General features: G+C 44.8%; 1 protein-coding gene across 4 annotated transcripts in view; it reads right to left on the bottom strand.

Annotated features, from left to right (window-relative positions):
* Positions 1–14,732, bottom strand: part of DOT1L (DOT1 like histone lysine methyltransferase) — a 93,455-nt gene that overhangs the window by 54,102 nt on the left and 24,621 nt on the right. For all 4 annotated transcript variants that reach the window (XR_009115583.1, XM_058040669.1, XM_058040667.1 and 1 more), the window contains exons 5-7: positions 11,086–11,314; positions 8,397–8,491; positions 5,705–5,767 (exon numbers count right to left, since the gene is read on the bottom strand). Coding sequence is in view for 3 of the 4 variants with exons in the window: in XM_058040669.1 (XP_057896652.1) it covers positions 5,705–5,767; positions 8,397–8,491; positions 11,086–11,314 (387 nt within the window). In the remaining variant the exon portion in view is untranslated. The remainder of the gene's footprint in view (positions 1–5,704; positions 5,768–8,396; positions 8,492–11,085; positions 11,315–14,732) is intronic.

Below are 14,732 nucleotides of genomic sequence, written 5' to 3'. Positions count from 1 at the left end.
ACAGCAAGAGAGAATCACCATCCACAAAGTTCAGCCAGAGCTGCAGGTGGGATCTGAAATTCTTCCCACTGAACTCCCACCAAGCCCTCCCCTCCTCCATAAAACCATCGTGAGGTTTTGAGTCCCTTGGACTGCTGAAATGGGCAAAAAGGACAGAAAATATTTTTCAAGCAAGATTCTACCAGCTGGGAAGGCTGGAGATGCAGAAATAATAATTGCCCAAGTAAGAAGGAGCAGAGCAGGAGTTTGGGAAGGTCAGGCCCCTGTGCTGGGGAGGAGGGCTGCGTTCTCAGCCCAGTGCTGGCCAGGGAGGCTCTGTGCTGCTGGAACCATAAATTCACAAATTCAGGATGTCTCAGTGCAAACACTTGGCTCCCAAACCCCCAGAATTTCTGCCTGGAAAAGTACACATGGTTATTTTTAGGTCCTTGTTCTTTTCAAAAATAACCAGAGGCACGAATCCAAACCTCCAAAATGTGGCATCATTTCAAAGCCACAGGGGACGTTTGGAGGGATTTTCAAATGCCAAACCAGCAAATTTCCTGCTGAAATGGAGAGGTCAAAAATACCAGGAGCAGACAGCTGGCTCATCCTGCCCTGAGAGCAGCTCCTAGAGCAGGAGGTTTTCACGTGCAGGTGATGTCAGTCCCCATCACAAAGCAGCTCATGGGCACTGGAACTCCCACACAGCCCCCTGCTTGTGCTCAGAACAGGAGAAATATTAAATAAAGCAGTCAGAAAAGCAGCCCAAACTTAGCACTGATGCTCAAAACTCACCCCCGATCCTCAGGGCTGAATCACCTGCAGGAAAAAGAAACTCCTGGGGTTTGCTGGGAGCAGACAGAGGCTCCCTCCAGCCCAAATCCCACCTCTAGGAATGCTGAGTTTGATTGTCACTGCCACCTCCTAAAGAAGCTTTTCTGGAGCAGGGCAGGAATTCTGTTATAACAACCCTGAGTAAATAAACACAAAACTAAGCCTGGTTCTCAGCAGAGTCCAACATAGGACTGCAGCAACTCCCAACTGCTCTGAGCTCAGCCTGGCATCCTTCAATTTGTTCTTGTTTTGTCTCCAACATTTGGAATTTTGGGGCCTCACAAAGCATTTTCCAGAAAGACAAACATGCTGGGACTTCTATTTCACATCTTCCTGTGTCCTCCAGGTATAGCATGGACAAGTCTGCTCTGTGTTTTCTTCTCTCAGGAAAAGGGAAGCACAGACACTGAGAACTCAACCAAAACCTTTGGAATTTTGGGACTTCACACAGCATTTTGCAGGGACAAAGTTTCCAGAAAGGCAAAGATGCTGGGACTTCTATTTCACATCTTCCTGTGTCCTCCAGGTACATTATGGAGGTCTTACATTATGGACAAGTTTGCTCTGTGTTTTCTTCTCTCAGGAAAAGGAAAGCACAGGCACTGAGAACTCAACCAAAACCTTTGGAATTTTGGGATCTCACACAGCATTTTGCAGGGATAAAGTTTCCAGAAAGACAAAGATGCCAAGCTTTCTATTCCACATCTTCCTGTGTCCTCCAGCAGTCTGCTCTGTGTTTTCTTCTCTCAGGAAAAGGGTCACTGAGAACTCAACAAAAACCAGAAAATATCCAAAACTTTCTCCAAGGGGAGCCCAGGAAGAGAAGAACTTTGTGCTACTCAGCAATCTCAGCCTCCTGCCCCAGATACCTGGGATGGCTCTGATTCTGAGGCCACAGGAGGATATTTACAGTTAGAAACCATCAAAACCCATCTGCTTCTTAATTGCCATGCAGGGTTTTAATTGGATGGCTGCACACATGCAGGAATTCCCCAAGAAAGACTCACTAATTAACCAGGCCTAATGACCTTCCCAAAGTCTCCTGCTTCCTTCAGAGAAGTTTACTTGGAAAGAGTGGGGTAAAGTTAATCTTGGAAACTTCTGAGCTCCATGGGAAGAGAAAGAAGAAGATAAAAGGAGCTGGAACAAAGGGACTTGTGGTGGAAGTGGGACATTCTAGTCCAAAAAGGTGAAGTAGATGATGATGAAAAGTGCTAGAGGAGGAGGATCCTCCCCTTGGAATGCAGGAGAGAAGAGCAGAAGAATCTGATTTTCCCTAAATTGAGCAGGAATTGCACATTCCCAAAGAGCAGGGCATGGAAATATTCATTTAAGAGGATTATGAGACTCAGTGACCAACAACAGCTGGAGATCAGGAGCCTCCCAAGGCAATGCATGAGGAGCAAATCCCTCCCTCTCCTCTCATGCCCCACATGGATCTTCCTCCCTCCAGCTGTGGCTCTGCAGCCTTGGGCATCCAAAACCCCCAGGGCACTTTGCCACCTGCAGCTGGAGAAGTTTAATGAGCTTTCATCACCAAGTGGCTACAGAACAAATCAGGCTGCAATTTTGTATGGAAACATTCAAGAAGTTTGTTGGGGTTTTTTTTACAATTGTAGACAAAATATATCTTTTATATATAATTTGTGGACAAACACACCTGGATAATTGGGGTTTATTTTAAATAAAGGCACTGGGCCTTGCTCTCCAGCATTCATGTTCAGCACTAACAAGGGAAGGTCAGAAGCTGAATTTCAAGGCTGCAGAACAATTTGGTGAGGGGACAGTGACTGCCCTTCTCTCCAAGGCATCTCAAACACAACTTGATTGTTTGCAGAGTTTTGGAGGTCCTGGGGTTTTGGTTGTTTGCATTCTTAGCAACTTTCTTTCAATGGCAAGATGAAAAATTCCTCCTGGGAGGATTTGGGGCAGGGTACAAAAACATCATGAGGTTCTGAGTGCCTTGGACTGCTGCAACAGGCAAAAAGGACAGAAAATATTTCTCAGCAAGATTCCACCAGCTGGGAAGGCTGGAGATGCTGAAAAGCTACAGAGATCATGATTTCCCAAGTAAGAAGGAACTGTTGAGATGCACAAACCCAAACAAGCATGGAACACTCTGCAAAAGTCAACTTTTCAGCAGATCACTTTCTAGGGAGAACCCTAAATCCATTTGAATTTGAAATCTCTAACTGAACTGGGATTGTGGTGGTCAAAATATCCTAAAAACCCAGCACAACCCTGCAGGGCATCTCCAGATTTATTGCTGCCTTAGGCACCAGTTTTTACTTTTACAGCAAGAGAGAAACAGCATCCACAAAGTTCAGCCAGAGCTGCAGGTGGGATCCAAAATTCTTCCCATAGAACTCCCACCAAGCCCTCCCCTCCTCCAGCACCTGATTCTTCCCCAAACACTGATTTTTCATATGACTGCCTCTAACACTGGAGTGGAACTCACGAGTTGAGCTCAGCTGATGACAGATTATTTCAATTTGTGCTTATTTTGTCTCCAACATTTGGAATCTTGGGACCTCACAAAGCATTTTGCAGGAACAAAGCTGTTTTCCAGAAAGACAAAGATGCCAGGTTTTCAATTCCACACCTTCCTGTGTCCTCCAGCTGCATCATGAGCGAGTTTGCTCTGTGTTTAACAGTCACCTATAGCAGATGCTGCTAAGGAGTTCCTAAAGGAAATAAACTGCCTGGCAAAAGTCTGTTTGATGAATAAAAACCAAATAAAACCTGCCCTGTGTGCCTCCTGTAAAAGACCAAAATCTGTGTTCAAGCATCACTTCAAGGTGACAGGAAACCAACCTTCCTTCAGATGAGAAGTGCTGAAAGTATTTAACTCTTCCCAAAAAAAACCTCAGATTGCATATTCAGAGAAATTTTACTCTAAACACTGCAGAAAACAGAGTTATAAAAGCCAAAGAACCTGGCAAAAATAAATAGCTTTGTTTCAATATAGCAGCAGACTCTGTCACTTGGAATGCTCAATATGGAAATGCTGCCTAAGGCAAGCAATATGCTTCCAATATTTTAGTCCAAGTTCCTCTCCTATCCCTTAAATTACCCAGCCCAGAAGCAGAGCATCCTCAGGAACAATTCCTTTCAAGTCATGCCAGCTGGGTGACACAATGGAAAAATGCCATATGGCCACTTCAGGAAAAGGAAAGCACTCCCAGGGCTCCCACAGCAGGAAGGAATTATCAACCCTGCTGCAGAGCAGGCCCAGCATCCCTGCAAGGGAATCCCTCTGTCCAGAGCAGGAACTGCAGCAGGGAGGTGCCAGGGGCAGGTGGGAGCATCTCCTTCCCTGCCTGCTTCATAAAGGAGAGTTGGAGCAGCTTTTCTGCAAGATGAGGGCACCAAGGGTCTCAGGAGACAGAAAACTGGGAAATAAAAACAGGACAGCTCCAATTGATCCCACAGTGATGGGATCCACATGGATCACACCAGCCCAGGGACAGGGCAGGGAGGGGAGAAGGGAAGGAGAAGGGAAGGAGAAGGGAAGAGAAGGGAAGGAGAAGGGAAGGAGAAGGAAAGGAGAAGGAAAGGAGAAGGAAAGGAGAAGGAAAGGAGAAGGAAAGGAGAAGGAAAGGAGAAGGAAAGGAGAAGGGAAGGAGAAGGGAAGGAGAAGGGAAGGAGAAGGGAAGGAGAAGGGAAGGAGAAGGGAAGGAGAAGGGAAGGAGAAGGGAAAGAGAAGGGAAGGAGAAGGGAAAGAGAAGGGAAGGAGAAGGGAAGGAGAAGGGAAGGAGAAGGGAAGGAGAAGGGAAGGAGAAGGGAAGAAGAAGGGAAGAAGGAAAGGAGAAGGAAAGGAGAAGGAAAGGAGAAGGGAAGGAGAAGGGAAGGAGGAAGGAAAAGGGAGGAAGGAAAAGGGAGAAGGGAAAAAGGAGGAAGGACAAGGGAGGAAGGACAAGGCAGTTCCCCAATCCTTGCTCACAGCTGGATGCAGCACACATGGCCAGCTGCAGCCTCTGAGCAGTGACCTGGCTTCCCTGGGATATTTGGGAATATCCCTGATCCACTCAGGCTCTCCCCTGACCACAGGAAAGTGGCAGAAGCAGAAATAGATGAGTTTTCATAACCCCCAATGGGTTCCTATTGCACATCCATCTCCTGACTGGGAGATGATTAAGCAGAAAGCAATTTTCTTAATGACAATTACAAAGGGAAAAAAAGGGGAAAGGAGAGGAATGGACAGGACAGTGCATGGATTTGCACGGGGCAAAACATCCTCAGACATAAAGAATCATCAAATTCCAACACAACCCTTACCCCAGGCAGGAAGATCCCCCATAATGATCCAATTACTCTTCCTGCTCCAGCTCCACCTTTGCAGCATCCAATTCCAAACCCAAACCACCCTCCCCTGAGAACCATCCAGCCTGAAATCTGTTCCTGGAGCTCTTCCTGCTCCAATCTCCACCCTCCCATCCCCTCCAGAACTGGGCCCAGGTGGCCACACCTTCCCCTGCCTGCAGAACCAAAGCTTCAGCTTTAATTTCCAGCAGGAGAGTTCAAAATCCCAAGAAGGAGCTGCCACACCTGGCAAAAACCCCAATCCATGGGGAGAGGGAGGGGAAAGGGGATTTAACACTAACAGAAGGCTCATGGCAGCCCCAGTCAGAACAACATTTTAGAAGACTAGATCTTCCAAAAAAGTTTCTAGAAAGACCTGGAAGTGCTCCCAATAACACCACACTCCACATCAGGCAACACAAATAGAGGGTCTGAGTGGATAAATTGGAAACACCATCCCCAGGATCAATACAAGAACCAGGGAGCAGCTGTGCCTCAGCTGCTGCTGCCTGAGGGGAGGATGGAGGGGACTTTACAAACTCTGCACAGGGGTGTGGATGCCAGTCTGCAGCTGAGTGTCACTCACTGTGTATTCTGCATGTTTCTTCCCGTACCACTTCATCCATTTTCTGAACTCTCTGTCCATCGTCTGCAAGAGGGAAGAAAAGCAAAACCAGCCATGAGGACATGTCACATTTCCAGTTCCATCACAGCAATGGAGACACAGCTCTGAGGCACTCATTGATCCCCAGGAACTCTGTCTGCTTGGAGGTTTTTTGCCATGAACACTCCAAGGACAGGCAGACACAGAGCTCCTGCTGTTCAGTTTCCTTAAAAAACCAAACCCTCACTTTTTTAGGGCCAAAGCAAAGCTGGCATTTTCACCCCCTCCCTTTTCCATGAAATTCCATGTTCTAAGAAAAGCCTAGCATCTAAAAATAGCCCAGCATTAAATTATGGTGCATAATCCCACCAGGAGGAGGGGGGTGAGCCCAGCCTAAGCCCAGGGAGCAAAGGCACAGCCAGGACAAGGCCAGGTCTGCTGGGGTCACTCAGGAGGCAGAAAGCAGCAGGAAAAGCATCCCAGCAGCAAAGAGGGAGAATCCTGCAGCAAATCTGCTTCCCACAGACACTGAGAGTGCTTCAAACTGCACTTAAACATTTCAGGGCTGCTGAGCAGGGAGGGCTCTGCTGGTTTTTATTGTCCAAAGAAGGGAGAAGGGAACAAAATCCCATATCCAGGCAGCTCAGTGTCTCACACATCCCCACAGCACCCTGCCAGCAGCCTGGCCCAGCTGATCTTTAGGATTTAGCCAATATTTGGAGGTGAGTTTCCCTCCCTGGAGATATCCCAAAGCCACCTGGACACATTCCTGTGTCTCCTGCTCCAGGTGACCCTGTCAGAGGTCCCTTCCAACACAAACTACTCTGTGATTCTATGTGAGAAGCCCAGCAGAAATTCTGATCCCTCTGAGAACTCAAGCTGATGCTTGATGAGCTCAAGAAAACTCTGTGTGTGCACAGGCATGTTTCATTTATTTCCTAAGCAGGAAAGCTCAAAAATCCTCAGTATTTCCATGTAGGAACTTCCATTTTAATTTATTAAGGCAACTTCACTGAAATAAATCTGTAACATTCTTCCTCTTTAGGTGAAGCTTTTCAAATTTTATTGTCAATCTATTATCATGGTACCCACAGATGTGGTGCCACAGCCAATTTAACTGGAAACTAAACCCAATTTCTTCCACAAATATCTGCAGGAAAAATGGGCTCTAACAGAGGCACAAGGCAGCTCCACACACTCTGACACTGCACCAGCTCCTTGGTTGTTAAATCTGACGGGATTGAAATAATGCAGAATATTTTGTTCACCCAGTAATCTCATGGAAGACTGAAGTTACCCCAGCAGTAATTACCCCTAATTTTTCATTTGTGGGTCATTCTTTTGATTGCTGTTTGCACCAAAGCCCTGTGTTTGCACAGTGACAGGAAGGGGCATTAGTAAAAGTGAGAATTTCACTTTTCCTTATAAAGCTGATCTCTAAGTTTCATGGTAAACACAGAGGGGATTCCTGGTGTTGTAAATGCCCCAAAGCAAAACCAGGATGTTCACACAGAGGGACTGCAGAGTCCTCCAGGTAAAAACTTCCACTCTGTCCTGGCGGGGGAAATAAAAGTGGCTTTGTAGGTCCTTGACTGATCATCCTCACCACTGTGTTTATGCATTTTTGCCCATATCACTGAAGAGAGGGATCAAAGAGTTTTATTTATTCTCTCCCTCCATGAGGGATAATTTTCCAGCTCTTCAGGCTGAATCTGTTTTTTGACAATTCAGAGGGATCAGTTTCTGTTCAGGCTACTGAAGGAAGCAAACTTCTTTTGGTAAGCCATGACCGACCTTCCCCGTTTGCTTGTGGCCTCCAGGTTTGCCTTGAACTCATCATCTGTGTGTGTCCCATTGGCACAGGATTAGAGATGTAAAGAAACTTCACTAAAGAAGCCTTTAACATAAATATTAAAATATACTAAAGAGGCCTGACTAATCATTATCAAACAATCATGGAATGGTTTGGGTTGCAAGGGACCTTGAATATGATTTAATTCCACCTGCCATGGGATACCTCCCACTGTCCCAGGGTGATTCAAGCCCTGTCCAACCTGGCCTTGGACACTTCCAAGGATTAAGGGGCAGCCACAGCTGCTCTGGGCACCCTCTGCCACTCTCATGGCAAATAATTCCTTCCTAATCTCTAATCTAAATCTCCCCTCCTGCAGCTTCACGCCATTTGATGGTTTTCCTCACTAAGGTGCCTCCTAAGCAGACACCAGCACAGGCTCAGAAGGAATTCTGGTGGTTTAATCACTGAAAAAGGGGCATCACCACCATAGCAGAGACATGGCCTTTAAAATAGTTAACACTAATTGTTTGGTGAATTTATTCCTGGATTTGCTGCATGCTGTGGCCTCTGGGAGCTGCATTAGAGCCATTCCAGACATGGAACGACTGCAGGTATTTGGGAGAAGCTTACACTGCACTCCCCTTTGAACAGACCCTGGCATTATTGTAGAAGAGCTTTCAGGCCTGAAATCACTCCAGAAAGATGCTTTTGAACAATCCAGACTGGACACACTTCTTTCCTCAAGCCCATCCTTGCATGGCTGATATTTCACAGCTCTAGGACAGGCTGAGCAGAGCAGCAAAACCAGCAGGGCTGGAATTCTGCTTTTCCTGCAGCAGAGAGTCCCTGGCCCAGCAGCAGCACCCCCAGCTCACTCACCTCAGCATACTTGGCTGGAATATCAGCTTTCTCCACTCCATAGTGATGTTTGCAGTTTGTGGCTGCAGCCACCTGAAGCACCACCTGCCCCACACCTACAGGGAAGGAACAAAAACCCCAGAGCTGAGAAAAAAAAAACACTGCCAGGAGATAGAGGCTTTGAGAGCACAAAAAAGCAGCAGGGGAACTGGGGACAGGGCATTTTTAAAGTCATTCCTACTGCCCTGGTGCTGCTCAGCCCCAAAACCAGAGTGAGGAACGCCTGATTTATCTCTGGGGACAGCAGATTAAAGTCTCTGCTATAGGCCTGGGACTCAGCCTGCAGCACTCCCAGATATGATCTGCTTTAACCTTCCTGGACAAACAATTGTGAGAATCTGTGGAGGTTTTCTTTCCCTCCAGATGGAAAAGAGTTTCTTAGCTCTCTCTAACAGTTTCTTAGCTCTGATGTCTTTCTAAAGGTCTCATCTGAGCATGAGTCCCTGACATGAAATTTTAGTCAGTCCCACGGAGAGGGGAAGTAGAGGTAAGAATATCACTGAGGAGCCTGTATGTGTATTTATTTGTTTGTTTATTTATTTATTTATCTATATATGTATATCCATATATTTTATTTATCTATATATTTAAATATTTATATATTTATATTCTTAATTGTTTATTTATATTTACTATATATTGTATGCTTATATTATACAATACTATACTACATTATACTATTTTATATTATATATCAATATATAATACATATTATTTATTTAATATATAATATACCATATACCATATACTATATACCATATACTATATACCAAATACTATATACCATATACTATATATAATGTATAATGTATTAAACTACATTTTATATATTGTATATTATATATGGTATATAATATTCTATACATAATACATATTATTTATTATTATATTTTATTTATTTATATAAAGACGTCTATTTTTCTACATTATCAATATATATATCTTATAGCTAATACTATATAATATACTATATTATTACAATATATTGTATGTAATATAGTATGTATATTTATTATATATTAGTATATTTTATATTTTATCACATGTATACTATATTCTTATACTTTTTATCAATATACTATTTAATATTAAATTATTCTACAATCTATTGTTTTACTATGTCTTACATAAATAATGAATATTTATATATAAAACTGTTTAATATTTAAATATGCTTTCAAATTTAAAATATAATTTTTTAAATCTATTTTTCCCCAGAAGTCCTGTATCATACCTAACACATTTAAACACAAACATACTTGTTTGTGTTTAAATGTGTTAAAACTTCAGAACACACCAAGCAAGAAGGGAAATTCTTATTACTCCTTTCCTGTTCTGAACCAGATTTACCAAGAAAAAGAACATTTTCTTACTCAGTGTCTCTGTTGCACATGGGCTTGAGTCATACCTGGTTTCCTCACCAACCAGACACATCAATTTCCTTTTAAAACTCGACTCTTGCAGATATGGGTTAGATTTTGTGGGTTTCACAACCGTTCAAGTAAACTATAAAAGCTTTTTTGACACACTGACAAGTCAGAGGTAAAAAAAACCTTCATTTTCAGATTCTACACCAAGTGTTTCACATAGGAAGGATCAAGAAATCCAATTTTCAGATATGAAAGGCACAAAGCAAATCCAGTGAAAACAGATGAATCCTCAGGAATGCAACTTGATGGGTCAAACATCATTTTTAACATTTCTTCTTCTTCACAAGTGTATCCAACAATAGCAACACAAACACAGGGGTTTGTAACAAGGGTTTATTGCATTGCAGGCTGATATTTCCCTGCCACCAGAAAAGAGGTCTGAGGAGTTTGTCTGGTCCATTTAATCCTGGCATAAAAAGCAGGAGCATCTTTGGGGATTATCTGGAAAAGATGCTTGTGAAAAATGTGTATTTTATGATTGGCTTTTCACAAATATTAAAATTAATATTATATGTGTTGTGTTAGAAAGTGATGCTTTATTGGTTTTCTTGAGTACTGTGTTAAATACAGTTTTAGGTTATACCATAGGGCTGGAGTGCAGACTATGCTATGTGGGATACTTTTTTTCTAAAGAAAGGACTCGCACCAGATAGCAGCCACAGGACACCTGAATCTTTCAGAGAAAGAGAATTTATTGCTCCATTATCAGGAGAAACAAACTTCTTCCCATCTCACTCAGCCATGAAGATGCCAGTTAGGGTTAAGAAGAAGTTGAAGATGACCAGACAGAGTTCTGTATTTGAATGGAATTTATGCATCATATATGAGGTGTATGAATATGCAACAGGTTATTGTTTTTAAGGGTTAATCCTCTGTTAATGTGGGTCCTTTTTCAGGCTTATGTTGCCCAGAAAAAGGTACCTGGACTGTCCATACCTCTTTGTTTCTATTGTCTCCTATTGTCCTAATCCAAATTGTCCAAAATTATTATTACTCTACTTATATTGCTATTTTTATAACCATTTTATTACTATCAAACACTTAAAATTTTAAAAACAAGTGATTGGCTTTTTTCACAATGCTTATCCTATAACTCAACCCTCAGCCCTGGGGGCTGTGTTAGAGGATAAGCCCATATTTGGCTTCCCAAATATGAGGTTTTTAAAGTATAAAGAAAAAGAGAAAAAGCAAAGCAGAAAAAGGAATTGCTGCTCACTTACCACTGCCCAAGTCAACGAACAAATCATCCTCTGTCATTTTAATCTCATCGATCATTTGGGCCACCAAGTCGAAGGAGGTTTCTCCGTAGACCTCGGGCGAGAAGGGCTCGTAGTTGTTGAGTTTCTCGGGGTCGGTGACCGAGTGGTTGTAGACCTGCTGCAGGATGTGCCTCAGGAGCCCGTTGGAGGGACGGGTGTTCAGCTTCATGGGCTGTGTGGTCCCCTTCCACTGCAGGGACACAGATGGGTCACGAGATGGTTGGACCTATGCTGCCTCAAACAGTCTATAACAGCCAAACACTTCACCATAGGTTGGCAGAGATGGTAGGACCACTTGAGATGGTTGGACCTACACTGCCTCACACAGAGTCTGTCACAGCCACAACCACTTCACCACAGGTTGTCAGGACCCAGAACATCCCTCTGGCTGTCCTGAGCTGTTGTGGTGTGCTGTAATGTCCCATTTTAGACTTCCAGGTCACCTCCCAGGTGTGCCTATACCTCTTCCCCCTTGCCCCCATGCTGAGTGAGTCCTGTCAATCAGGCTGAACATTCCAGCAAGGCGTCGTGTGGTTGCTCAAGTTCAAAGGATGCCCCTCAGGCCCAGGGGTCATTGGCCTGTCTGGGTGTCATCTTCCCCTGAGACCCTGCCCCTCTCACCTGGTTGGTGGCTCACCTGTACCTCCCCTCCCCCTGTCCCTGAGCTTAAAAGGTGAATCGAGCCATGCAGTCGGGATTCTGTTGGAGCAGTTGCTCACGTTCAGACCTCTGTAACCATGGAATAAACCTCTGGACATTAAACCCTCCAGCAGAATCCTCTCTTTTTTCTCTTCACTATCGCCTGAAGCCATTCCTCCTGAGGTAAACGGGGTTCCTAACAAGCCTGGACTTGTTCAGTGCCCAGCTGCAACCTCCAGCAAGCCAAGGTATCTCTGGGGTGATACACCACAGTTGCTGCCTTTGGCCCAGCAGCGAGGGTCAGACTGGCCCAGGCACAATCTAACTGGTAATATTGGGATTCATACTCCAATACTGAGCAGCCAAGACCCTTACACAGAGCCCAAAATGCCCCTGTGGGTTTGATTATGACCCATGGAGCAAGTTACCAACCTTAGATGAAGATCTGCAAGCAACGACAAATTAAGTAGAATGACAGCAAATTTATCACAGGGTGAAAAAGTAGATTTTTGGGCTTTTGGTATGGGGGTTCAGGAGGAGAGATGGAGGGAACTGGGTGTGCTAAGCCTTTCTCTTTCTTCTTCTTGGCCTCCATCTTCTGCTGTGATGGTGGCACAAGTTGGGAATGGCAAATATCAATAATGGCCAGAGCAACGAGCTCCAGTGGTGTTGGAATTCAGGAAGGGAATTCAGGACATCCCTTTGGCTGTCCTGGACTGCCAAGGCCTCTGCTAGGGGACTCAGAGAGAGACCCTGGCACAGAGCCCAAAATGCCCCTGTGGGTTTGATTATGACCCATGGAGCAAGTTACCAACCTTAGATGAAGATCTGCAAGCCACAACAGTTTCACTATCATTTTACTTGATTTATCATGGGTTGAAAAAAGTAGATTTGGGGGTTTTTAGAATAGGGATTCAGGGGGGTAAGATGGAGGAATCTGGGCATGTCCAGCTTTTCTCCTTCTTCTTCTTCTTGGCCTCCATCTTTTGCTGTGATGTTGGCACTTTTAGATTGGTTTAGAGTAGAAGCTCACTGTCTAACAGAGGTGACAGGTATTGGAAAGTTATTGTAAATATTGTATATGTAGTTTTTAGTATAAAGACATAACACTGCCCTGGGGGCAGGCAGAGTGCCTGGAACTGTCCTGCTGGATGGACCTCCATCCAGCAGGGCAGGAGAATGAATTTTATAGATAAGATACAATAAACAACCTTGAGACCGAGAAATGAAGAGCTCTGACTCCTTCTTCAAGCACTGGGCTGGGAAAAGACTTTCCAACTTTTCTTGGGGTCACTCTGACAAGCAAGAGACCCCAACAACAGGTGACAGACAAATATCCCCTGCATCACTAAAGCCTTACTTAATATTCACACAATATTTTAATTGCAAGAGCAAATCATCTCTTTATCCATCTATAACAGTGATGTATGGTTATGTTAGAGCAAATCATCTCTTTATCCATCTATAACAGTGATGTATGGTTATGTTATTGTAGTTTAGATGTCCTCTGTTCTCCCATAGTTCCCTTTCCCCCCTGTGTTGTGACCATCAGACAGCCTGGGTTGCCTAGGACAAGTATAAGAAGGCTGCACAGGTGTTCTTGCATGAGGCAGCTGGGAATGGAAAAGCTTGGGGGTGCTCAGGGGGTGCAGCATGGCAATACCTGACCTCCAATCCAGTTACAAAGCAGTCTCCACTGATAAATGGCAAAGAAGAGCTGACAGACAGACTTTGGGAGGGTTGATGCAACCCCCAGGGGTATAAAAGACTGAGCATCAATCTTGAAGATGAACCAGCCATGTGGTATGCACCAGGGGCAGTTCCCAGTGCTGTGAATTTTCCCTTAGAGAGTCCTTTTGTTGTATTTTTGTTAAGGTTGAATAAACCTTTTTTAAATATTCCAAGTCAACAGTTGTTTCTCATGAGGGGAATGAGGGTGAACCCACAGTGGGGACAAGGAAGTGGCACCAAACCCACTGAGGAATGAGGGACAGGTCCCTCCTAGCCCCTCACCCTCAGCTTGGGCTGCAGCTGCTGCTTAAAGATAAAAACAGGGAATGGAACTGGAGTCAGGCTGGCAGAGCTGGGGGTGCTCACCTGGACAAGAAAAGGCCCTGGGGAGAGCTCAGAGCCCCTTGCAGATCCCAAGCCCTGTGACTTGAAGCCAGGGGATTTCAGCAGTGCCCGTGATTTCAGTGAGAACAGAAATGGGTTCAGATGTGTTCAGTTCTTGGGGAAACAGGGCTGGAACCAGGAATTGGGGACTGAAATAATCTGCTTTGCTTCTGTGCTGGGAGAGCTCACTTGGACAAGAGAAGGCTCCAGGGAGAGCTCAGAGCCCCTTTTGGGGCCTGAAGGGGCTCCAGGAGAGCTGCAGAGGGACTGGGGACAAGGCCTGCAGGGACAGGACACAGGGAATGGCTCCCACTGCCAGAGGGCAGGGCTGGGTGGGAGATTGGGAATCAGGAATTGTGGAATCCATCCCTGGAATGGATTTCCCAGAGCAGCTGGGGCTGCCCCTGGATCCCTGGCAGTGCCCAAGGCCAGGCTGGACAGGGCTGGGAGCAGCCTGGGACAGTGGGAGGTGTCCCTGACATGGCAGGAGTGGCACTGGATGGGCTTTGAGGTCCCTCCCAACCCAAACCTTTCCGTGATTCTACAGAAACTGCACAGCAGCAGTTGCTCTGCACTTTGTCACACTTCAATTTACAGGTAATTTCACAGGTGATAAAGGGGAATTTAAAGAAATGGAAAAAACAATTGTCAATGTAAAGTGCAACACTTTGGGGTGGGTGTAAAGGTTTGTTGACTCCTTTTTCCTATCCCCATTGAACTGATGTTGACTGTCAACACAAGAACAGGTTAATTCTGCTCCAGGAGCTGTCACATGGGAGGGATCAGATGCACTCAGACAGGGAGTGGCAGGAAAGAGATGGAAATCAAGCTTCCTTTCTTCTTCAGAAAAAAAC

Source organism: Melospiza georgiana, chromosome 26 (genome assembly GCF_028018845.1).
Source record: "Melospiza georgiana isolate bMelGeo1 chromosome 26, bMelGeo1.pri, whole genome shotgun sequence".
NCBI lineage: Eukaryota > Metazoa > Chordata > Aves > Passeriformes > Passerellidae > Melospiza > Melospiza georgiana.
This window is presented reverse-complemented; position numbering and strand designations above follow the sequence as displayed.